Genomic DNA, 25,653 nt, shown 5'->3' with positions numbered 1-25,653 from the left:
TCGCGTTGAGTCTTTTGACAAAAGACAAGGCTATAAGAGCTCAGTAAAGCTAAAGATCGTAGTAACATACATCTTTCCTAAATCTATTTGAAACGTTTTAGAGCTGAGTGATGCTTTACGAACATAAAACAATTAAACAACGAGACTGAAATTAATCTGCAAACAAAGTCTGCGGTCGCGTTGAGCTTATCAAGAGAAAAGCCTTTACTAGTTAACCAAAACTAACGATTGTGATTGCTTTCTACACTTTATTTTAAAATTTAAGTGACATAATATTAAAAAAGACGAGCTGACTAGGTCGTCTAATAGGCGGAAATGATCACTTACCTTGGCTCACGACTTTCATCTTCACCCGAGCATCGCAGCTATTGATTTTTAACCAAAACAAGCCTACTGATATGTCACTCTTTTCACTCGTTCTTATCTAAAAGAAAACAGGCTTTCTTGACACCAGAAGACAGCCCTTGTTTCTCCCATAAATAAAAACCTTGCTACTGGGTATTTTACATGCAGTACCAATAGAGGCATGACTAGAAGTAGGCCTGAACAGCTGAACTTCGAATCAATAAAACAATAATAAAAACAACAATTTAATGGTGGTATCCAACACATTCAATTCATTTCAATTCAAGCATTATATTATTTTACATGTACATTACAGTTTTAAAATGTATCTAAGCAATAATAATCATAGTAATGGTAACAGTAGTAGATATTAGAAATTAGATGTTTGTGAGTAGGGTGGGTCTGTGTGTCTGTGTGCATGTATGTGAGGCTCTGTGTGTTAATTACTATACTAATGAAGCAAATTGTCATAAAAGCTGTGGTAGTCCTTTGGGATGACTCCCTTCAGGTCCTGGAGATGATTGAATTTCAGCTCTTTGATCCTCAGTCGGTCTGAATAGAGTGGGGTGACTGGGTGGTTGTCTGAGATGGAGTTTCGGAGTTGGTGAGTCGGATGTGGATGCCAGTCATCAGAGTGGTTGATCTTGAAGTCCATTGTTCCATTGCTGTTGTATCTATTAGCACAAAATGTAACACAACAACATAATTACTGTAAGATTTCATAAATCAATATGCAACATTATAATTTCAATTTCAAGATTTATATCGGTAATTACCTGATGGCTCTGATATCATGGACAGTTGGGTCACCAGGCCTCACTCCAGGGCGCAGAGACTTGCAGAGCCTCAGCTTGGAGAAGTCCTGGAAGAAGGTGTGGTCAATGTATTTGACATCATATGGATGAGGCTTCACACGGGCCCTCTTCATGAGACTGACATACTCCGCTGGGACATAGACATCCTGGTCCCTCAGACGTCTCTCGATGACACTGTGAACGGAATCACATTCCATCTGAGTATGGCCCTTCTCAAGGTACTTCTGGATGACGACTTTGTTTTTCTTCATGGCGAACAGAAGAAGTGCACTGCTTAGAACTGCATTCCGGTTCTGATATCCGCAGCCGTCACTCCACAGAATAAATGTGTCCGGCTCAGTGTGTGCAGAGAGGTAGTCAACCACGCATGAAACAAACTCACTGGCAGATAGGGATCCCTCGCCTTCATGCCAGACATAACATGTGGCACTGTGTGTCAGCATGTTGTACACAGTAAAATTGTGAACTGCCAGCTTTGTCTTGTAATACAAGGCAGAAGCCTTTAGCTTTGGGCACAAAAGGAGCGCTTGTAAATCCATGCATATGACCATGATGTTGCTGTTGGTCTTGCTTTTGTCGGACATCTTTTCGGCGCGGGCCTCTTCTTTTTTAAGGAGGTGATGCTGCCACTCGTCATCAGGAAGGTTTCCGGTCTTGAAAGCACAACAGGTGTCGCATTGGTCCTTTTTTGGGTGGTAAAGGCCTAGGTTGAGACGCTTGAACTCATCTGCAAACACTTGTCTTGACAAAGGTCTCACACTCTTCTCTGCTGCAGCGCGACAAAACACTGCATACAGATCAGCCATCGACTGGAACACAGGCTCCAGATACTGTTTGGACGTTGTGGATCTGCAGTAGTGTGAGGGCACCTTTGGGAGGTCGTGCAAAAAGCTGCGAATGAATTCATGGCCTGCCACTGAACGACATGTGTTGCTGTGTGTTTGTCCCTCTGTGTGTGATTGCGTGTGTCCCTCCTTTGCCCAGTTAAGGGCAGACCACTCGCCTATTCCCAGGGTAGACAAAAACATTCTTTTACAGACGCGTCTTCTCTGCCCACTGACCCGTAAAAAAAAAAACAAGGAATTTGATCTTCGGGAATTTTCAGACCCCCTTCTCCTTTGCACCGGGACCACATCAATTAGACCGCGCACATACACCCTCTTCTCCTCCCAGGTCATATGTTGCCAAAAGTCTTTGAAAATGTTATTCCTCTCAAGCTCGCTGATGGCATTGCAGTGATGTTTACCTGACTTGGCACATGCTGCTGAGGAACATCCAGGCCCCATAGCCCGTGGCTCCCTCCTTATTTCCTCCTGCTTTTGTTTTCCAACGTACGACTTCCCAACCATTCTTCTTTTCTTGTTGATTACTTTCTTCCAGGTGTTTTCAGCTCTCAGTCTTTTCCTTGGAGGTGCGTCTTCCTCAGCATCAGAGCACTCATTCTCTGCATCCTCTTCACTTCCACCAGGGGAAACTGCAATATACACACACAAACCAATCGTGCATGAATGAGTTACATCTTTGTAAACTATAGTTTAAGGACCTTATTCCATTTAATGAAAAATTGTAGAAAAGCATCTAACCTACCTGTGTCAAACTGTAATTGCTCTGGAGCCAGCAGCGAGGCCTCCTCTCCCTCCAGACCACCAGAGAAATCTTTTCAAGCACATGGTAAAATTAGTTATTTTAGTATAATTATGTTAACAAATGTCTATTGTTGTGACATCCATCTACATAAAACTCATCTATTTTGCCATGTGAAATCATGATTATCTTTCAGAAATTCTTTACCAGCATGCATCACTGTATCGTCCACCTCTGTATCCTCCACCTCTTCCTCTCTCTCTATACTGTCTCCATCTGAACTGTCTCTCTCTAAGGCCCTTGCCTGATCATATGGCACATTTACCATTTTGCATAGTTCCTCTAAGGACACAGACATTGTTGCTGCAAAAATGAAAATGAATAAAGGTCAAATTATCATTTCGCTGAGTTACATGTTTACGTATGATAATGAGGCAAGAAGCCAACTAGCTTGCTTAAAGTGATGATGGCAAAGGCAGCTACTTGTTGAATGCCTTGACATTGTAAGCTACAGTACAATCTTGCCATAGTACATTCAATTAATTATGTTGTTTTTGACAATTGTTGTCTTATCTGCAAAGTACAGGGTTTAGTCACATAGCAGTGGATTGTCTTGAGCTAACGTTAACGTCAAGTTCTGATCTGGAGCGCAGGGTCCAGTTTTTTTTTTTTTTAAAGCCCCACGAAAATCACGGTAATTATCTCACCAAACATGACGACAAAACCGATGTATATAGTGGCTAACACAAACAATTTTAGTGTTTTAAATTCATTATCCTTGTCAGAAACAACACCATGGAAGATTTTAATCAACATGAATATAGATAACGTCCAATGCTAGACCTAGCAGAAAGAAACATCTGTCATAGATGCTAGCATCCTCAGAAACAATACTGTACATTACACTAGCACTACCATTACTTTACTATCGAGATTAAACTGTTTGGCAAATAACTGAATCATCAATAACCATTAGACAATGGTTATTTAAAATGAATAACCAGTGTTTAAAGCACACTTACCTCGGAGAACGGGTTGCACGACGATTTCTTGCGACTTGCAATATTGACTTGAGACTTCATACCGCGAGCTTCCCGCGGAGACATGGAGTTACGAGATTTTTCCGACAGTTGAAGTGTCCAATGGAGTTAGGGGATTTGCGTTCAAGCTATTTGCAACACTTCAGATTGGTTAATAATTGTAAAAATAACAGACCCACGTGGGGACTGACCAATAGTATCGATTTGTGAAGAAATATGAAATTGACTAAATTCGGACTTACGAGGTTTCCGCCCGACGGCGACGATATGTATCGGACGCCAGCGATAGGGGTTCATATCCCATTCGAAGAACCTCTCCGGAACCCCTCAGGAGAAAAGACATCGTTTTATTAAAGAAATGAAAGATTTTCTGTTTTGCGATTTTTTTTATGTTTGCGATGTCTGCTGAAAAGAAAAGTTAATATGTGAATTCGTGGTTCAGCGCACACTCACACACATTTTTACATTGACATAGTGTCGGGCTCAAGTGTCTGTCGATAGAGAAGAGGGGGAGGCAGTAGTCCTCAGTGCCGCACATAGGTAGGCTATAATGTAGTGAACTGGTTAGACAAGTGTGGGGGAGGGGGAATGATCGCACAAGACAATTGCTCTTCAAGAAATGGATCTCACAGACAGCTGTCGATTTTTAAATGTAGCCTACTACACCACTTGCGAAATCGGACGTGGCACATAGCCTAGTAAGCCTAATGATAGCCTTGCCAAATAAGTCATCAGTCACACACCCCTAATCGCGGGGTTGACCTGTTCCTTTCACACTGAGCCCCGATAAAAAACAACCTCCTTGGCGGAGATAATAATAAGGCCTATCAAATTAAAAGCACACTACGACAGGTAGCCTATACGTGTGTGATCACGCAACACAAGAGAGCATTTAGCGATGGGATAGTTGTGAATGAGTGCTTAACAAATACCCCCCGGGGGATTTGAAAAACTGTTCCAAACACACATCTCAAATATATAGCCTATGTTTTAAGAGAATATGGCAATGATAATGGCACTTTGTAAAAACAATAAATTCTTAGGATTTGTCCTCTCACCTGCAGCAGGCCCATTCAAAAGCCCATCCACCTAATTTGCATTTGAAAGAGCCAATCACTAAAGTGACACATTTAGTCTGGAAAAAGTAGCAGGCTAGCCTACTTTATGAGTTTTTTTGACCCCTCTAATAAATTGCCTATAGGCCTACTACGATATGGAGGAAGGGCTGCCTTACTGTTCCCCCTAAGAGTTTTTTCATAAGATAAAATGTTTACGCTATTTAAGTTTAGGATTTGGTAGACAAGACAACCTCGGAAAAGTTCTTCAGATAAACAATTTTTTTTATTGAATTAAAGGAAAGAAAATGTATCGCCGGGGTTTCGGGGCTTGCGAAGGCATTCGTTGATCTTATCGATGCAGCCCTTGCGGCCACTTCTCCCCATCGTAGGAAACTTTCTGTTTAGTGTTGACAACACAAAGGCCTTCACGTTGTGTGGCAGTGCTTGCTTGCCCTTCGATCCATCCCAGTTGGTGGTTTTGCACCAGGCTCTGTAGTGCTCCTTTGAGGTGATGGCTCTGAAGAGCAGGCATCTGTATCTACCAACTTGGCCGCGACTCTGTTGGTGAATCCGAGCATGTTGTTCTGGGCCAACAGCAAGCAAGGTCACGTCTTCGTACACTGTGAGGTCATGAGAGGTTTTTCTTTGCAGCAGGCGGGGTGTAGGGCAGACAACAGCCAAACGTGGTTGCAAGCAGCAGAGGGTTTTTATTTTCGAGCACTCTTTCCAAAAACAGCTCAATGAAAAATAGTAGTTTAAACTCAAAAAGCTTAACAAGCAAGCAAACAAAAGTGCCTTCTTAAGGCCTTGACAACTTAGCTTTTTAATCTCAGTCTCTCTTCACAAACACGCTTCCTCGCTCTCTGTCTCTGCTGCACCCTTTGTTCCCTTAATGCTTGAGCACCTGCCTTAATCAAGGGACTGAGGCATTTGCACCTGTCCGCGCGATGCATTCTGGGACATGTAGTTCGGGCGGCGGCCATCTTGTCGTCTGATAGCCACTTCTGTAGAGGAATATAGCGCCCCTCTACCACACGTCCCCTTGTGATGCCACATATCCCTCCTCCCGGGCCTGACGTCCTCGGCAGGGCGAATGAGGACCAAAAGGCATCACGGCGGGACAGGGCATCTGCATTCCCATGGCGTCGTCCTGGTCTGTAAACAACAGAGAAGTTAAAAGGTTGGAGCCCTAAAAACCACCTGGTCACCCTACTGTTCGTCTCTTTGTTTTTAGCCATCCATTGTAACGGTGAATGATCTGTAACCAGAGTAAACCTTCTTCCCAATAAGTAGTATCTGAGTGTTGCCAGGGCCCACTTTATTGCTAAGCACTCTTTCTCAACTGTGGCATAGTTCTTCTCTCTTGGCAACAATTTCCGACTCAAGTAAAGAACTGGGTGTTCCTCACCTGCATGGACCTGGGATAGGACAGCACCTAGACCCACCTCCGAGGCATCTACCTGAACCACGAATTCCCTACTAAAGTCGGGGGCCACGAGGACCGGTTTTGAGCACAATGCCCTCTTCAGGTTCTCAAAGGCGTCGTCCGCCGCCGGCGTCCATTTCACCATCCGGGAGTGTTTCTTTGTCGTCAGATCTGTGAGAGGAGCGGCTATCATAGCAAAGTTAGGGATGAACCGTCTGTAGTAGTTTGCAAGGCCTAAAAATGATCTCACCTGCCTCTTTGTCAAAGGCTTTGGCCACTCCTGTATGGCAGCAAGCTTCGCCTCCTGAGGTTTGACCAGGCCCCGGCCGATGGTATACCCTAGGTAGTTTGTTTCATTGTATGCCAGCTTGCATTTCTTGGGGTTCGCCGTCAAGCCTGCTTGTCGGAGGGAATCCAGGACCATCTGTACCCGAGGCAAGTGGCTTTCCCAGTCCGGGCTCTGGATCACCACATCATCTAAATAGGCAGATGCATATTCTTTGTGAGATTTTAATACCTGGTCCATTAAACGTTGGAAAGTGGCGGGGGCCCCACATAACCCAAATGGCATCCTCCTGTACTGCCACAGGCCTCCTGGAGTGGCAAAGGCTGTCTTCTCCTTCGGTCCGCTGCCACCGGAACCTGCCAGTAACCTTTTGTAAGATCCAGAGTGGTTATGAATCGGGCATTACCAAGACTCTCAATGAGCTCGTCAACCCGCGGCATGGGGTAGGCATCGAACTTAGACACAGCATTTACTTTCCTAAAGTCATTACAGAAACGTACAGTGTTGTCAGGTTTGTCTGCCAGGACTATAGGACTGGACCAAGCACTTTTGGACTCTTCAATTACCTTCAACTCCAGCATTTTCTTCACCTCCTCCTCAATCAGCTTCTTGCGTGCCTCCGGTACCCGATATGGTCTTTGGTTCACCACTTCTCCGGGTTGTGTGTGTATTTCATGTTCCACTAGATGTGTGCAACCTGGGAGAGATGAAAAAACATCCTGGTTGCTGTCCACCAGCTCCCGTGCTTGCTGTAGTTGGTGAGGGGAAAGATCAGGACCAAACTGCACTGCATCTCGAGCAACTTCACTCGTCTTCCTGGGGGAACAAACAGTGAACAGCGCCTCTCTATCATGCCATTTCTTTAAGAGGTTAACATGGTATATTTGCTCACCTTTCCGCTTTCCAGGTTGTCTCACTCTGTAATTGACTTCGCCCACTCTTTCAACGACCTCAAACGGTCCCTGCCAAGTAGCCAAGAACTTGCATTCCACCGTGGGTACCAACACTAAAACTCTGTCCCCCGGTTTGAATTCTCTAGGTTGAGCTGCTCGGTTATAGGCTGCACTCTGATCCCGTTGTGCCTTTTCCATGTGCTCTTTCACAATTGGATATACAGTGTTCATTCGTTCACGCATTGCCCCCACATGTTCAATCATGGTTCTATGGGGACAGGGTTGCTCCTCCCAGGTTTCTTTGGCAATGTCTAGCAGTCCCCTTGGTTTGTAAGAATACAGCAAGTCAAAGGGTGAGAAGCCTGTGGAGGACTGTGGGACCTCTCTTACTGCAAATAAGAGGTAGGGGAGAAGCTGGTCCCAGTTTCTTCCATCTTCCCTAATGGCCTTTCTCAGCATTGCCTTGAGAGTTTGATTGAACCTTTCCACTAACCCATCAGTTTGTGGATGGTACACTGAGGTTCGGATTTGTTTCACTTGCAGCAGAGCACACAATTGCTGAGTAACTCTGGACATAAAGGGACTTCCTTGATCAGTAAGAATTTCTTTTGGCAGCCCTACTCTACTGCTGAAAATGAACAATTCTTTAGCGATTTGTTTAGCATTAGCTTTTCTTAGGGGGATAGCTTCTGGAAACCTGGTAGCGTAGTCCACCAGAACGAGGATGTATTGATGGCCCCTAGCACTCTTGGGGAGGGGGCCCACAATATCCAGCCCCACCCTCTCAAAAGGGGTTTCTATAATGGGCAAGGGAATGAGGGGATTCCTGTACATCGGCTTTGGAGCTGTGACCTGGCACTCTGGGCAACTGCGACAATAATTCTCTACTTCCCTGTGAACTCCTGGCCAAAAGAACCTCTGCAATATTCGTTCCTTGGTTTTCTCCACCCCCAAGTGAGCCCCTAATAAGTGAGTGTGAGCTAACTGCAGAACTGTGGGGCGGTGAGGTTTGGGAACAAGGAGTTGCTCGACCACTTTGTCATTATTTTTAGTTACCTGATACAACAGACCATTCTTAATAGCAAAGTGTGGGTAGGAAGGGGTTGACCTGGCGCCTACCAAAGCTCCCTCTAAGACCTGAACATTTTTTAGGGCATTACTCAGGGTGGGATCTTGTATTTGAGCTGTTCCAAACTGACCTTTAAGGGGTGGTGTCACTCCAACATCCACAGTCTCATTTTCACTGGGCACGGGCTGCGGTTCTGAGTCGGCAGCCTCCCCGGGTTCTGACTCCCCGCCACTAGAGTCCACTGCAAAAACTTGAGCTACAGTGGGTGGGGAAGAACATGGCTTGGCGAGGTTAACCCAGACTTTACTCATTCGACTAACTTGAGACTTACGTTTTCGAGGTTCCCGGTTGCGCTTCTTTTGGGCTTCCCCCCACAGCATGGAGAAGGCTGGACAGTCTCGACCAATCAAAACAGGGACAGGAAGTGTCTTGACTACACCCACTTCAACATTGAATGACCCCTTAGTTGTCTTCAGTCTCACCACGGCAGTTGGGTACTCACGGGTGTCCCCATGGACACAAACAACAGGAACCGATTCACCTTGAGCAAAGTGCGATGCCTCCAACACAGCCTCCTGGACAAGGGTCCGAGCACTTCCCGAATCAAGCAAGGCTTCCACATCACATTGGTTGACTGTTACTGGGCAGGTCGGTCTCTGGTCTCCCATCTCCCCAAAGAGGGCAGCAAAGTGCACTTGAGGGTTGCTTGAAGACCCCGCTGTGGGCATCGGCTCATCTGACTTTTCACACTGCCACGAGATATGGCCCAACTCACCACAGCGATAGCACTGTCGAGATTCAGGGTTCGGGAATCTATTGGACTGAACAGGTTGACTAAACCCTCTTCTCTGTGAGCTAGAAGGAGAACTATCGGGCTTGGTCTCTTTTTGGTGGACCCAGCTGGGCCGAACGGGGATGGAGGCTGAGGGTTCTTTACGGGGAAGTCGGAGCATATCAGAGGCTGCCTGATACTGCTCAACCGCTTCTACTAACTGCATAGCTGTTGTTAGTTTCTGCTGACTGATTATCCTTTTTGCTTCATATGGCAGAGCTCTCAGGTAACGGTCCATCACAAGGGTTTCCACAATGGCTACAGAGCTGTTCTTTTCAGGTTCTAGCCACCTCTTGGTCACTCGAATTAATTCATGCATTTGAGCACGGGGTGTCCCCCCCCCCTTATAACTCCAATTATGGAAACGCTGTGCTAAGCTAAACTTGGTAAGGCCATGACGGCTGAAAATCTCTTCCTTTAGCTTGTCATAGTCTTGGCCAATGCTAGCCTCCACATCTTGAAATGCCTTAAGAGCCTCACCTGAGAGAAATGGGGCCAAGAGCCCTGCCCATTGTGCCTTCGGCCATCCCTCTCGAGTAGCAGTAGTCTCGAATGCATGGAGGTAAGCTTCCACATCATCAGTGACTCCCAACTTTGGAATGAAATTCCCTGCTTTGGGTTTTGGCTTAGTTTGTCGAAGCTCCAGTTCCTTGAGTTGATTTGCCTTTACTTGCTGTTGCAGCAAGGCCGCATTGGTTTCTTGCTGAGCCCTTTGGGCCTCCACCATCATCTGCAGTAGCTGCTCCATGTGGGCTTGGGAGTCCCTTGTGTGAAGTCCTGAAAAAAGTTCCGCCAAGTCTTCAATATCTTCGGTTTTAATCATCCGTCTCTATGCACCTACTGCCCGCATTCTCCACCATATGTGAGGTCATGAGAGGTTTTTCTTTGCAGCAGGCGGGGTGTAGGGCAGACAACAGCCAAACGTGGTTGCAAGCAGCAGAGGGTTTTTATTTTCGAGCACTCTTTCCAAAAACAGCTCAATGAAAAATAGTAGTTTAAACTCAAAAAGCAAGCAAGCAAACAAAAGTGCCTTCTTAAGGCCTTGACAACTTAGCTTTTTAATCTCAGTCTCTCTTCACAAACACGCTTCCTCGCTCTCTGTCTCTGCTGCACCCTTTGTTCCCTTAATGCTTGAGCACCTGCCTTAATCAAGGGACTGAGGCATTTGCACCTGTCCGCGCGATGCATTCTGGGACATGTAGTTCGGGCGGCGGCCATCTTGTCGTCTGATAGCCACTTCTGTAGAGGAATATAGCGCCCCTCTACCACACGTCCCCTTGTGATGCCACAACACGTACATAACCAATGCACATTACAATGCCATTTGCACCTGTCCCTGAGTTATAGTCTATATGAGTAAGCGCTTATGCTCTAACCGCATAATAAAAGAAGCACCTGCATTCCACAGCAGTGCTTATGGCAAGGCTATTAACACCTGTCACTGAGCTATGGACAAGCAGTTATGCTCGAAAATTATCATAATAACAGACACACCTAATTGTATGGCTCTATGTTTAAACACATCAAATTAGCAAGCATTTCCTCCCGATAGCAGCAACGTTTGCTTTCTTTTTCTGTTGGTCCGCGGTTGCTTGGTCAATTGCGCAGCAAATTATCAGATGAAGCACCGGACTTAATTTCACTCCATGTCTCGCGGACCAGCAGCAGTCTCCACGTTTCGCGGCCCATAGTTTGAGAAACGCTGCATTAAAGTGTCATTAGGTTGTAGGCTATATGTTTAGTGTTTTTCATTGTAGTGTGTGTGCATTGAGTAGCCTAGTTCCTTAAAATACGGAACAAAGAGCGTCCCGTATCTGTTCAATACGGAAGAAGACTTTAACTATTACTTATATATTTCTTATAACGAAACGCGAAGAAAAAATATGAGGACTGACCATCTCGTTTCTCCGCGTTTCCCCCAAAACCATGGCGACAAAGAGAAATAAATATGATTTGACATTTAAGCTGATTGTTGACAAATTTGCCACACAATTCGAGAGAAGCAGCGGACAGGAGCGCCACCACAAGCAAGCACTTCTAGCCCAAATTAACATGGCAACGTTGCCTATGACTAAAGTGTCTAAGTAGGCTAGTCCTACTAATATTACATTTGATTGGTAGCATGTTTGTAGCGCGCCAGTTTACCCATCCCTACATCAAAACAGCTTAGAATCAATCAAAGAATCAGCTGTGTCGGCGTTAGGCTGTAGGCGATTTTCTATAACCATTTTAATTCATTTCAACAATGGTTTATTGAAACGTCGTTTGAATAATTTCACCAGTCATCACCTTCATTTTAATGATTAAATGAGATTAAGGAGTCGACTATTGACGGATATGTGGTCTTCATCATTAAATGCGGTTGAAATGCGGGATGAAACTTTCTGCCACCTGGTGGTTGTTTGGGTACATTGCCTTAGCCAAGAAAAAAATCGGCTTGACGGCCTGCGGGATCTCTTCGGGAGTCCCGCGGGAGAAGGTGCATTCTCAACCCGTACCCACTGTAGGAGGTGCAAACACTGTTAGCGTATATTGCACCTCCACTACTGTATCAGGAATCAGGACATGCCACTGTTTTGATTAACAGGCATTGTTGTCATGGCTGTTTCAGATTAATTTGAATTGCAGATTGGACAGGTATGTGTGGTTTGGACATCATCCCATTTACCTCTAGGTAAGAGTGCTCCCTGTTTGGGCGCCTGGAGGGGAAGGACAAATCCAGAAAGTCCACCAAGTAGTCATAGCCCCCAGGCACAGGGTTAAAATCGTCATCCGTTTCAATCACCTGCAATTCCAGACACAAACAGTTTTTGGGCTACTGCAAACGATAGCCAACAGGTAAAGAATCTGTGCAGTATAGTGTCTAGAGAAAGTCATCGTACCCCTTTGAAATAGTTACTTTTTTTGGTCTTACAGCCTGAAATCAAAACCTATTTTAAAAAAATCTCCCTGTTGTATTTACAAATTTAGCTGTACATCAAAGTAATGAATAAAAAGACAGCATTTATGAAAATGAATAAAAAATGAAAAACTAGAATAACAGGGTTGGAAAAGTACGACGGCGTATTAGGGCCACGTATATATATATTTTTTTTCAGAGGTGGGGGGGCAATATTCTGTGAAAAAAGTGGCACATTTGCGAGAAAAAAGTGGCAAATTTGCCATTTTATAAAGTCGGAAATTTGCGGATCAAATGGGAAGCTATAGGTTATAAGCCAGGCAGGGTTTTGTGTTTAATTGGTCGAATTCATCTCGAATTCCTAGCGAATTGTATACTTATAATGTATTTTTTCGGGGTTAATTTCTTCCTTTCATTGTGTGCTCAAAATTACCCTGGGAAGAGGAGTTGGGAAGGAGACTCAAACCCGGCCAGCTGTGTGTCTCATTTGTTTGTGTAGCGCCGAGGCTGTAGGCTAGCCCCCTTGTTGGACTACTCTGTCTGTTTCCCCTGTGTATCCTGTCGTATGTGTGTGTGTGTGTGTGTGCGAGATAGTTGTGTGATTAACGAGTGGACGAGCGATTGACTGATTTAGTTTATTGTTTTTCGAGTGGACACCTCCTGCTGCCCCGTGTAGCCTAGCATGTACACGTCAGGAAAATAAATGACCCGAGTTTGGAATGACATGTTAGCCTCCCCATCTCCTATAACCTCCCATCCCTACAATATTTTCCAGTAAACTATCAAAAAGAGAATACAATCAGCTGTGTCGGCGTCACGCTTTCTTAGGCTACTCTATCAAGCGAGCATTCAACGCAGGGCAGAAACCACCGGTTACACTGTTACACACAGACTTTATAATGTGGCAAATCTTTGACCTAATAAAGTGGCAAATTTGCGTCTTTACAAAGTGGCAAATTTGCGACTTTGTGAAGTCTCTGAATATTGCCCCCCCCACCTCTGAAAAATATACGTGGCCCTAATACGCCGTCGTAGAAAACTCATCATACCCCTGATCTAATACTTTGTAGAGCTTCCTTTTGCTTTCATTACAGCCATCAATCTGTTTGGATATGTCTCAATTAGCGTTGCACACCTAGATTGGGGAATATTTGCCCGATCTTCCTTGCAGAATTGTTAAAATTCAGTCAAATTCTGTTGGAAACGGCGATGGACTACTAATCAATCCACCATAGAATTTAAGTCAGGGCTCTGACTTGGCCACTCAAGGACATTCACCTTCCTATCCTTAAAGGGACACTTCACCGATTAGCATTAAGCTTTGTATCTTTAGAAAACCAGTCATGTTTTTGAATGGTCGTGGATCATTCCCTCAGTTTGCCTTGAAATTGGAGAAATACGGATTTCAATGTTGGACTTCCTGCTTTCAATGACGTAAAAATCATAATTTTACATAATTGAAAGCAGGAAGTCCTATGGGTTTCATTGAAATCCATATTTCTCCCATCTCAAGGCATGATGCATAACCATTCAAAAACATGTCCCTTTAAGCCACTACATTGTTCTTTTGGCAGTATGTTTAGGATTATTGTCGTGTTGGAAGGTGAATGACCTGCCCATCTTCAGCTGTCTAGCAGAGGGATGCAGGTTTTCCTCTAGAATTTGGGTGTACTTGGCATCATCCATTTTCCCTTCTATCCTGACCAATTGCCCAGTCTCCGTTGAAGAGAAACATCACCACAACATAATGTTGCCCCCACCATGCTTCACAGTAGGTACAGTATGGTGTGTTTTGGGTGGTGTACTGTGTGTGGTTAGCGCCTGGAGTTCAGTCCAAAAAGTTCAATCTTAGTCTCCAGAAAGTTCAATCTTAGTCTCATCTGACCATAAAACCTTACCAACTTTGTGACACCACCAAGGAGCCAGATCAATGCTAATTGAGAAAGCAGTCAATTTTGCATTGCACCCCAAGAAATATATGTCTACTCCCTAAAATGTCCATATATTGATAATGGTCTTCTCTCAATGGTATTCCAATTCTTGAATTTCCCCTTGGGGATCAATAAAGTATCTGTCTATATATCTATCTATCTATCTATCTATCTATCTGGTAACCCTGACAAAACTCTGAAAATCTGTCACATAGTAATTTTGTTCAATAGTTGATCTATGTTATTCACATCCAAAAAAGCCACAATAAACAGTCATGAGAAAAATAAACATTACAAACAAGAAAATAACATTAACCCATAATTCCTACAGGGGATGGTATCTGAACTCAAAATAGTAAGTTTTTACAGACTTGAAAGTTCCAGTAACTTGAATTAAAAATACAGTACAGTAGTTGATGCCTTCAGCTCAAATTCTGGGCCAGTTGTCTTGAAAATTTGAGTTGAACTAACTTTTTTAGTTAGGGACCATAACTTAACAATTTCAAGTTAACTTGAATATTTGAGTTCTCCACTGTCAATTTGAAAAGTTAGTGAAATCAGTTGACTTTTATATTTCAAGTTCAACCAACTTGAAAAAACAGTAAAAAACAAATAACTTGGAAAACAGTGAAACTGGCTGACTATATTCTTTATGCTGTGTTCACTCGTGAAATAAGTAGACATGCATTTGCTTATTTTTATTTTTAAGTTGAAATAGCTTTAAATTGGAAAAGTGGAAATAACTTAAGGAAAGACTGCACTGACACAGATAATGAAATATTTGGAAACACTTTACTTAACGGGTTCGTTCATAACACATTCATAACAGCTGTCATGAACTGCACATGAAGCATTCATGACTGTTTCATGAAACATGACTCAACATTCATACCAACCCTTTCATGAATGTGGAAGACAAAATGTCAAAAACTTGTCAAAATAGAAGTCCAACAATCGCGGTCCATGTATGCTTCGTTCATTTGATATTCAATTGAGAATCCAAGATCAAAAATAATAATGCTTTGTTTTTCAGAATTTCGATTTCGTGGTCAGATCAAAAGTAGTACATTTAAAAAACGGACTTAGGGCCAGAACTGATTTTGATATTTATTTTTTTCCAATTTCTTTGACCCCGGAAATTATTTATTGACTTCCATTGCCAGCTGCTGCTTCTGTCAGACCAGTCCGAATATAACTTTACCATAGGCTATACACAATTTAACCTAAAGAATATGGTTAGCCTAGGCTATAGGCTATTTAAACGTCCCCTCAGTTGACAATCTAGGTTTTTCTAATTTGAATCGTTTGCTCTGCTTGTGAATGAAGTTGTGGTCCACCTTTTGCTAGAATAGCCTATAGCCTATATTTCACATGTCTTTCGTCCGAGTGGTTGTAGTGTAGTGATGGCACAGATATAAAATGCGGCCTGAAAACCGTGAAAACTCCTGCAGCTGTTGTGAGCAACACAAGCATGCACAAAGAAACCAGTAGGTGGGGAAAAGCAGAAGGCACATAACACCGGCAATGCTACAGCGGACTTAAACTGCCACTTCGTGGTGATAAGTTGTAATACATTTCAATGTGTGTAAATTAAGTGGCCACTTCTAAGGGTACCCAGGTAAAAAAAAAAACTATTGAAAATATACTTTTTCAGAGTGTAATAAGTACAGTGTGTACTTTTTTCGTCAAATCCAAGTATATTTAAGTATATTAAAGTATGTATTAAGTTCATCGTAATACAAACTTCACTATACTTCAAGTGTGTAGGGTATGCTAAATTGGAACAACTATTTACAAACTTCAAGTGCACTGAACTACACTAATTAAAATGAGCAATTAAGCATACTTACAGTACAATTACATTGTATGACCATTCTAATAGAAGTACACTTAAAAAATAATTGGAGCTCAACTTACAGTTGAGTTTAAGTACATTTTGTACATACTGTTATCATACTAAGTATTACTATAAAGTATGTTAATTTAGTATGCCTCTTTAATATTTCAAGTGATCTACAAATGCACTTCCGTACTATATTTAGTGCATTTAAAGTGTCCCACTATGACAATGATAACATATTTCAAGTGAAGTTCAATTACAAGCTAAACATCATAGACACATACTTTCAGTGCAATATTATTATATTTTATTGTAGAAAAGAACTGTCTTTGAAGTATATTTTATCTGTACTTTAATTCCCATATTGTTATACTTTGGCATACATGTCGATATTACACTTTAAGTGTATTACATTACAATTAATTTCAAGTGCATTACAACAGATTACAAATCTCATTTCAGAAAGGGAACTTTATTACAATAAAATTACAAAAATACATAATTCAAGCAAAGGATATATAATGCTAATAACACAATAACAGGAACATAACTACACATCACCATTCACATTTATTGAATATTACAACACGCAAATGCAGCAAAGTCCCTGAATTTGCATGAATTGGTGAACGTGCAAGATCACAAAATCATGGAGGGCCTGCACAATGCTAATGAGGGATCGGTTCAAGGTACTTCAGTCATAGTACCATGTCTTCACTGCAAGTCTCACTGCTAGTGCGTGGTGAGTCGCTTTGGCTGGAGGAAATAGATGAATCTGCCATGTTGTTTATGACTGCTTTCAGTGATGACACCAGTCCTGGCAGCTCTAAAACAAGGATGCAATATAAAAAGGGTCAGTATCACATTATGATACAAAGAATAAGTATCACATTGTGTCAGAAAATAGAGCATATACAGCGAGGATAAGTATTGGAACCCATGCTAAAGTTGACTAAAAAAATTAGGAAATATCCCACCTTTAAGGACACCAATTGTCTTTGTGAGTGAAATGTATAGCAAATAAATAAATGTTCTTCCTTAAAATACAGGGGTCATAAGTATTTGCTCCCATATGTTAAATTCCCATAGAGGCAGGAAGATTTCTATCTTTAAAAGCCACTTATTTCATGGATCCAGTATACTAGGCATCCTGATAAAGTATCCTCAGCCTTTGGAATTAAAATAGCCCCACATCACATACCCTTCACCATACCTAGAGACTGGTATGATGTTTTTTTTTTCAGTTAGCCTATTAGCCGGGTTGGCATTGAGCCCAATGAGCATCAAACCAGCTAATAACTGAAAAAAAAAGGTCAGGTGAGGTCAGGACTGTGTGCAGGCCAGTCAAGTTCATACACACCAAACTATATCATTCACGTCTTTATGGACCTTGCTTTGCACACTGATGCACAGTCATGTTGGAACAGTAAGAGATTTTGGACAATTCCATGCTCCCAACTTTGTGGGAACAGTTTTGGGAATTGCCCCTTTCTGTTCCAACATGACTGTGCACCAGTGCACAACGCTAGGTCCGCAAAGACATGGATGACAGAGTTTAGTGTTAACTGGCCTGCACAGTCCTGACCTCAACCCAATAGAACACCTTTGGGATGAATTAGAGCAGAGACTGAGAGCCACCTCGTCCAACATCAATGTACAACCTCACAAATGCGCTTCTGGATGAATGGTCAAAAAAGCTATAGCTGCAAAGGGTGGACCAACATCATATTAAACTCTATGAATTAAGAATGGGATGTCTATTGACATCACTATACTTTTGGCAATATAGTGTACGCCGATGCAAGCTCTATAGTGCTTCATCAATGAAAAATACTGTCCGTCTCCACGACTTCTTTGATGCATTTTCATGCAGTAAGAGAGTCTGAGGTCCATTTTCACCGAATTTACACTGTTTTTTGGGATATTCATTTACACTTACCAGGTATTCCTTTGAGTTTCTCAGGGCCTTCAAGTACACAACAAGTGCTTGCAGGTGGCAAACTCTCAACGAGCCAATGATGGGATTCTGCAAAACAGGGAAATATAATAATAACACTACTTTACTTACACTTACAAATTAAGCATCTTAATGTTTACTACGCCTTTACCGTGCAATCCCCCAATGTTAACTTGGAGATGTGGGTATTGGGATGCAATGCCTGTTTACTGCTCCATGGATAGAGGAGTTTCAAAAGACTCTCAATACATTGGAAATGCATTATAAGATGTATGTAATGCTCATGACTTAGAGAGAGATGGGGCATGTGACAAGGTGTGTTTACGTAATCACATGTAGAGGTTCATATAATGCATTTCCAATGTATTGAGAGATTTTTTGGAACACATTGATCTTCAATGCAAATCTATTCATGGGGTAGAAACAGGTAGTGCAACCCAAAAATGTAAATGTTAACATTCAAATTTGTCATGTCAGCATGGTCAAAAATGTTTCGTTGACAGGTGCATGTTACGGCCCCGTAGCTCATGGCCTAATATTGGTTTTCAAAGTGGGAGGCACAAAACAACTTCTCACTAACCCGATCAATGGCAGCCATGATCTCCTTAATCTTATGTCTTGTTTCTCCTCCCTTCCTATGGCACTCAGCAGACAGCCTGGAGCAGATGTCAAGTTCTGGCATAAACTTGGACTTCAGTTGCACAATGCGTGTGAAATTCTGCACGTCTTGAACCATACGAGGGTAGAGGGGACAGAAAGAATGTACAAAACAACCCAGCATTTGTAGAGAGAATTACAATTAGCATACAGAAAACATTGATCTAAGTATGATATCTGCTTCAGTGACTATGAAGAGCATTCCATGCTTATAATAAACAGGGACAATGATAATAATTATGCACATAGGTATGGGTGTCTACCGCAAAAGTAACCATGAGCTAACCTGTAATGCTTCTGTAAGAGAGACCTCAATGACGCTGATGTCTTGCACTCTGCACTCCCACGTCTGTGGAGAAAGTATATCAAACTCAACAAATTTACACCATGCAAAACTATAATAATATCAGATTACTGAAATCTTTTAGAATTTGAATTAAAAGTTGGGAAGAAAACATTTAATTACATTGAGGCTTGTTTGTGATTAACAAATCACTCAAACATTTAGAGTAGGCAGCCTCTACCATGATCATGAAAAACTTACTTGCTTTACTCGTTTAATATAGAAGTCGAATGAGAGCAAGTAGCCTACAATAATGCTGATCACATCATACAAAAATAATGATAAGTCTAACGTTTGTGTAACTTGTCCTTCAAAGATAGTCTGCACGTGATAAACGTTACAGAGAGACTAGGCAAGATGGTGTGGTTTGCTACACGGACATTCAAATAATTCAAATGTTTGTGGACGAACTTTAGTGTCTGTAACAACGCAAATTGTTCATGACACATAAGGACAATTTGGTAACACAGACTGGCCTGCACCTACGTTTAAACATTAAACTTTTCAGATAATAATCTAACTATTAGTATTCTAAGCCTAACACATAAACATAGGCTGGGTTTGTGCGGGGCTAGCTAGCGGCTATCTTATGTTAGCCGTTAACTGCTAGCTGCATGAAACAGCAAACACATGAAGTCGTCCTGACCTGGTCACATCCATGAACATTCAATTGTGTTTTATGAAACAAACCCATCAAGGCATAACCACCCCTATTTTCGGCAGGGAGTAAAACTGACCTGGGAAACATGATACAATTCTAACGTTAGCCTGAGATGATTAGCTGTTAGCTACTTAGCCGCCCACATGAGATCTACTGAACCTCATGTGGGCGGCTAAGTAGCTAGCAGCCAGCAGCTAATCATCTCAGGCTAACGTTAGAATTGTATCATGTTTCCCAGGTTTGTTGTCATGCTAAACTCCCTAAAATTACACCGAACTCAAAATAAGAACACTGTGTGTTTAGCAAATACATACCTTACAATCCACGAGTGAGGGAGAAGAGGCAGACCTGCCACAGCCAGAGACCCTCGTTTGTGCGTTTTGAAATAATGCTTCTACGGCGACCATAGAGTGACATATTTCCTCCAAACACGAATGCATTTCGTATAACTGACTCCTTTTCACCTAGAAACCTAATTTTATTGTGTAAATCCTACGAAAAAGGATTCATTATGAGCAATAGTGAGATTTCATTTTTTTGAGAGTGAGTACTGCCAAGTACTGAGATTCTGATACTGAATTGACATGTAAATACAATATCTGTAAAAATAATTAGGCTACTGTTCTTAAAGTGACTTTTCTGTCAATCAAGTGTTTATTAATACATGGTGGTGATAGTGTAGACTTATGTATTCCCTCACCAAGATGTGGAGCCAAATGAAAAAAATATAATTTGTACAAAATAAACTTACTTCGTCCACACTGCAACATTTAATCACATTACTCTTTCAGAAATCAGCCTAACAATGTAAAAACACTTTCCATTGGTAGACTACAGTAAATTGATACATTACCACCAATTAGTTGAAATCAAATGTACACTTTCAAAAAGTATACTAACTCTGTATTACAAATAAGTGCACTTACTTAAAGTGCATTAAATTATCACTACATATTTTTTATATTTTAACATATTTTGTGAAAGTATTCCGATATACCACTAAAAATGCACTTATTTTAGAGTGTACTGTACAAAGTGTACAGAAGTAACACTTCTAATAAAGTGAGATGATAGTACACTGTAAAAAAGTATGCTAACAGTTTATTTGCAGAAATGACACTTTCCATAAGTACACTAAATTGCCACTCAAATTTATGTCAAATTTAATACACTTAAAACATTGGTACTTCTATCAAATTTAAAATACACTAACAACAAAGTACACTTTCAAAAAGTGCAATCAAAAGACAATTTGATTATTGTGAAATTAGTATACTTTCTTTTTGGACTCAGAAGTTGAACTTAATTACACATATTTTTAAGTATACTTTATAAAGTATACATTAAACTCACTTCAAATAAAGCACAGAAACGAAGAAGCATACTTGCTTTATACTTCATGTACTTTAACCATATTACTAATACACTTAAGTACACTACTTTTTTACCTGGGTACCCACTGTACTTCCATGCAATAACATGGCCTGATAGCCTACTACAAACTAATCATTAGGCTACTTCTATAATCATGGAGCAATGATTTGGGCGAATGCAATGTTCAAGAAAACAGGCACGAGAAGGGAGATGATTTTCTGACGATTCAACGATGAAACTGAGTTGCGCAAGTCACACAGTTTCTCGTTTCTCGTTTCTGTCGCTAAAAAGTCCCTAAAGATAGCAACAAATAACTAAGTCACTAAATTGGCAACACTGAACACTGAAAGACCAAGAAAGTGACTTTGAATTGACTTCCAGGTCACAGCAATCGGAAAAGAATAAATATCAAAATCAGTTTTAGCCCTGAGTCCGTTAGAACGAGTTGATGAACTACTGAAATGATTTTGGATACATTATTTTAAGGTACAAAAATCTCTGAGCTGTGTTAGCAAAACACCTCTATTTTGAGCTTGGAGTACATTTGCTGATCCAGAAAGAGAAAAAACACACTCACACATTTTGGAGTTGAGCAGACTTACTTCCTCGGTCTGCTCTTTTGAACCAATCTATGTTCCAACCTGACTGGCACCAGACGCCAGAATGCTAATAGGGGTGGCACGGTTCACAAAATCTACGGTTCGGTTCGTATCACGGTTTAGGGTCACGGTTTTTGGTTCGGTACGGTTCTTGTTGTTATTTTTTCTTTTACTCTTTAACACTCCAGAAACATATTTCAGCCTCAAAATATTGTAAACAAAGTAGCAGGCTAAGCTCATCATACTCTACTGGTAGGACTGTTCAGTTTCCCCACATGTGTTTTAGTTTCAAGGTAAGCTAATACTTTTTCTCCTTGGGACAGGCCCTTATAAGCCTTGGAGTTGAAAACATTGGTATTGAGATGGTCAGTCAACTTGAATGCAAGTTAGCTAACCGTCTTCTGTGCGTCATTGCGTTCACGATTGTGAATGTTTTATTTGGATTAATCTGCATGCCGAGGGCGGGTGTCCATTGAGCGCACACAAGAGCGGGCCAAGGAGAATGAGTTTACTTCTACTGTTTGGTAAAGTTGTACGCATAGTCTACAGTTGCGGAAGAACTTCATGCTTCCACCCGAGCAGCGTCAGGTGCATCAGTTTGACCACGCTAGGGATGATCTCTCGCACTTGCCATTTCTAAAACCTCGCGCGCAGCACTCAAAACTCCATACTCCTACTCTCGCACGTAAGGGAAATACATCATATGGGAATCAATTGCGCATGCCATAACTAGCCTGAACCGTAGGACCGTACGATGAACACACACTCCGAACCGTGACATGTGAACCGTACGGTTCGGAGCATTTTTCGAAAACCGTGCCACCCCTAGTTTACAATACATCTGACAGCTTAAAATTCATCTTACTGTATGTTTGACGGGGTCCTGTGTTTACGGTGGTTGATAGAATCTGTTTAGAATAATTATGAACTTTGTAAAACGATCTTACCCGAATGACAAGGTTGTAGTCTTTAAAGCCTGCCCAGTTGTAGTAAAATGGGATCCAGCTTCTGTGCTTAAAAATGTCATCACCAATAGCAGCGTTGAGCTCTCTCACATACAAGTCCAACTCCCAGCTGTCCTTAAACACCTTTGTTCCAGCTGGCGGGTCTGTTATGGCACTCCTATATTTATAACCACATTATAACATTAGTGTTATATATCACAAGTATGTTATTACACTGATATTAATATATTTGAGCTTCTTTATTGATCTATAAATCAAGATGATTTGCATCATGTCTGTTAAACATACTTCCTCACACAGTATGTATGCACTGTATGTTTCATATACTATATGACCTTCCATACACGTAGAAGGGCATTATTCCATTATGTGTATGTCTCTGTGTGTGTGTGTGTGTGTGTGTGTGTGTGTGTGTGTGTGTGTGTGTGTGTGTGTGTGTCTGTATGTACTGTATGCATGCTTGCATGTGACAGAGAGCAAGAGAGAAAGAGATAAAATAAGCTCCATAGAACTGTCTGTCCAATGCCTTTAATTCCATGGAAGAACTGTAAATAGTGTGATTCCTTCTATTTTTTCACAATGGCAAACTCCACACACACACACACACACACACACACACACACACACACACACACACACACACACACACACACACACACACACACACACACACACACACACACACACACACACACACACACACACACACACACACACACACACCCAGTGGAGGGGTGTTTCAGTGCTACACCCAGATCCAGCACAGCCCCAGGTTTGGGAGTCCAGGTGAGGATGTCAGGACTGCTCTTCCTGATCTGAGCGTTGAGATCCTCTGGGCTGATTTTGATGTTGGTCTCCTTAATATATCTGCAGCAGAGACAAGGAACAAGAAGTAGTCAGAGATGGGGGACAGGAAGTGGTCAATGTGGGCGGTAAGCACTGATCTATAAAGAATACCTATTATTCTTTATAGATCAGTGGCGGTAAGGAAGTGGTCAGAGCTGGGGGACAGGAAGTGGTCAAAGACGGGGAACAGGAAGTGGTCAGAGACACAGTCGGGGTTAGATATTTCAACGATGGACAACACCATTGCAGGAAGTGCGTCATGACCATCATTCCACAGGTGTATAAATCAAGCACCTAGATTGTCTTTTTCTTCTCAAAAATAAAGCAGGTGTCTGTGTGTTTCATTATGTAAACAACATTACACTTACGTGGTAGTGAGTAGAGGGTCCCTAAAGCCAAACCGAAGTATCCCGAGGTCTTTATGTGGTCGGTTAGAGAGTCCAGAATGAATTTAATCGAGTCAGTACCTTTCCGGAAATGTTGCTGAAGTGTTGCTAAAGTGTTCCCCAGATGCAGTAGCGACATTTCCGGAAAGGTACTGGCTTGATTAAATTCATTCTGGACTCTCTATCCGACCACATAAAGACCTCGGGATACTTTGGTTTGGCTTTAGGGACCCTCTACTCACTACCACGGAAGTGTAATATTGTTTGGAACAGTAGAAGATGTATAAAAATAGCGTTTTGTAGCGGCGAAAGGACATGCCTGGGTCACTTCCAGGCTAACGAGTTTTGTCTAAAAACGGTAAAATCGAACTCTCTCAAAACACATCCGAATGATTTGATGTCAACTCAACGTATGTACTCCCAATCATCCGTAAATTGATCTAAAGTGCATTTTACTCCGGATAGTTAACCTACTTGTCAGAAGGATGTGCCTCTGTGAAGTAGCCTGCAAATGGGCAGTAGATCTTGGGCTGCAGTGACTTCACCAGCTGGGCCTTATAATGGAGCAGCTTCCTCCTCTCTGTCCGGATGAAGTCCGCCTTCCAGCTCTCTATGGACACACAGCTATAGTGTTTACTCAATAAATCACAACAACAACAATAACAACAACAACAATAACAAAGCTATAAGCAATAATACAGAGCTAAAAGACCGTACTGGTTTTGATGTGTTGTCCACTGTAGTAGTTTATTGTTATTATGGTGTCGTAACTGGATGTGTACATGTGGCCTTACCAGTGTACTTCCCTCCATAGAAGGTCATGGGAAACCCAGAGGCTCCTCCAGCAAAGTCGCTCATCATCAGGTCCACTCCATGCGGCAGGCAACCCCCATTGGGCCGCGTGCAGTCCACCGTGTTCAAGATCATGTGACCTGTAGGGGTGGAGCCAAAGAGGTCAAGGTCATGTGATATTTTGGGGGTGGGGCCACAGAGTTCAAGGTCACGTGTGGAGAAACAGCACTTAAGGTCATGTGAGGATAGAGTGAATGTGAAGTTAATGAGAACAGCATGGCAAATATACAGCACATACCTTTATATTTATTACACAATTACTATACACATGCCTCATAGTCATTACCCAAGAGCATCTACAGCGCCCTCCACAATCATTGGCACCCCTGGTTAAGATGTGTTCTTTAGCTTCTAATAAATTCATTTTTTTTCCAAATAATATAGGACCACAATGAAAAAAAGTGTAAAATCCAACCTTTAATACAAGTGCATTTATTTAGAAGGAAAAATATCCCACATTAAGAAATAATTATTCTTCATAAAATCACCTATTCCACAATTATTGGCACCCCTAACAATTCCTTGGAAATAAATGTAATTAAATTATTTCTGTCATTTCTACAGTAGTTTACAAAGTCAATCAGAGTGTGTAGGAACATTTAATTAGTAATTCTTAACATCCTGTTTCCCTGGGCTATCAATATGACGTCACACAGAGGCCATTTCTCTTCAACATGGGAAAGACAAAGGAAAACACTGTTCAAGTAAGGCAGATGTGTGTCGACCTTCACAAGTAAGGCAATGGCTATAAGAAAATAGCCACTTGCACACCTGCCCATATCTATGGTCAGAGGAATCGTTAAGAAGTTTAAAACAACTGGAACAGTGGTAAACAAGCCTGGAAGAGGACGCAAGTTTATTTTGCCACCACGCACAGTGAGGAGGATGGTAAGAGAAATAAAAAAATCTCCAAAACTCACTGTTACAGAATTGCATCAAATGGTTGCATCTTGGGGTCACAAAGTCTCCAAAACAACCATCAGGCGCTATCTACA

At 41.9% G+C, this 25,653-nt stretch overlaps 2 protein-coding genes and 1 long non-coding RNA gene across 3 annotated transcripts in view; all 3 read right to left on the bottom strand.

The window, feature by feature from the left end:
* LOC134061801 (cytidine monophosphate-N-acetylneuraminic acid hydroxylase-like) overlaps nucleotides 1-25,653 on the bottom strand; it is a 99,018-nt gene that overhangs the window by 16,587 nt on the left and 56,778 nt on the right. Inside the window, exons 9-13 of the mRNA XM_062517602.1 lie at nucleotides 24,601-24,738; nucleotides 24,281-24,416; nucleotides 23,298-23,441; nucleotides 22,557-22,731; nucleotides 12,017-12,133 (exon numbers count right to left, since the gene is read on the bottom strand). Of these exons, the coding sequence (XP_062373586.1) occupies nucleotides 12,017-12,133; nucleotides 22,557-22,731; nucleotides 23,298-23,441; nucleotides 24,281-24,416; nucleotides 24,601-24,738 (710 nt within the window). The remainder of the gene's footprint in view (nucleotides 1-12,016; nucleotides 12,134-22,556; nucleotides 22,732-23,297; nucleotides 23,442-24,280; nucleotides 24,417-24,600; nucleotides 24,739-25,653) is intronic.
* Nucleotides 797-3,850, bottom strand: LOC134062673 (uncharacterized). The gene is made up of 5 exons (XM_062518774.1): nucleotides 3,767-3,850; nucleotides 2,748-2,796; nucleotides 2,496-2,634; nucleotides 1,122-2,009; nucleotides 797-1,019 (listed from the first exon to the last, which is right to left on the bottom strand). Exons 1-5 carry the CDS (start codon nucleotides 3,848-3,850, stop codon nucleotides 797-799), a joined length of 1,383 nt encoding a protein of 460 aa, XP_062374758.1.
* LOC134062378 (uncharacterized) lies at nucleotides 16,475-18,694 on the bottom strand. The gene is made up of 3 exons (XR_009935445.1): nucleotides 18,556-18,694; nucleotides 17,958-18,044; nucleotides 16,475-16,844 (listed from the first exon to the last, which is right to left on the bottom strand). It is a non-coding gene; the product is annotated as an uncharacterized LOC134062378 (long non-coding RNA).

This window comes from Sardina pilchardus, chromosome 17 (assembly GCF_963854185.1).
Source record: "Sardina pilchardus chromosome 17, fSarPil1.1, whole genome shotgun sequence".
In the NCBI taxonomy this organism is placed as follows: Eukaryota; Metazoa; Chordata; class Actinopteri; order Clupeiformes; family Clupeidae; genus Sardina; species Sardina pilchardus.
The sequence above is the reverse complement of the archived record's forward strand: the minus strand, read 5'-3'. Positions and strand labels throughout refer to the sequence as shown.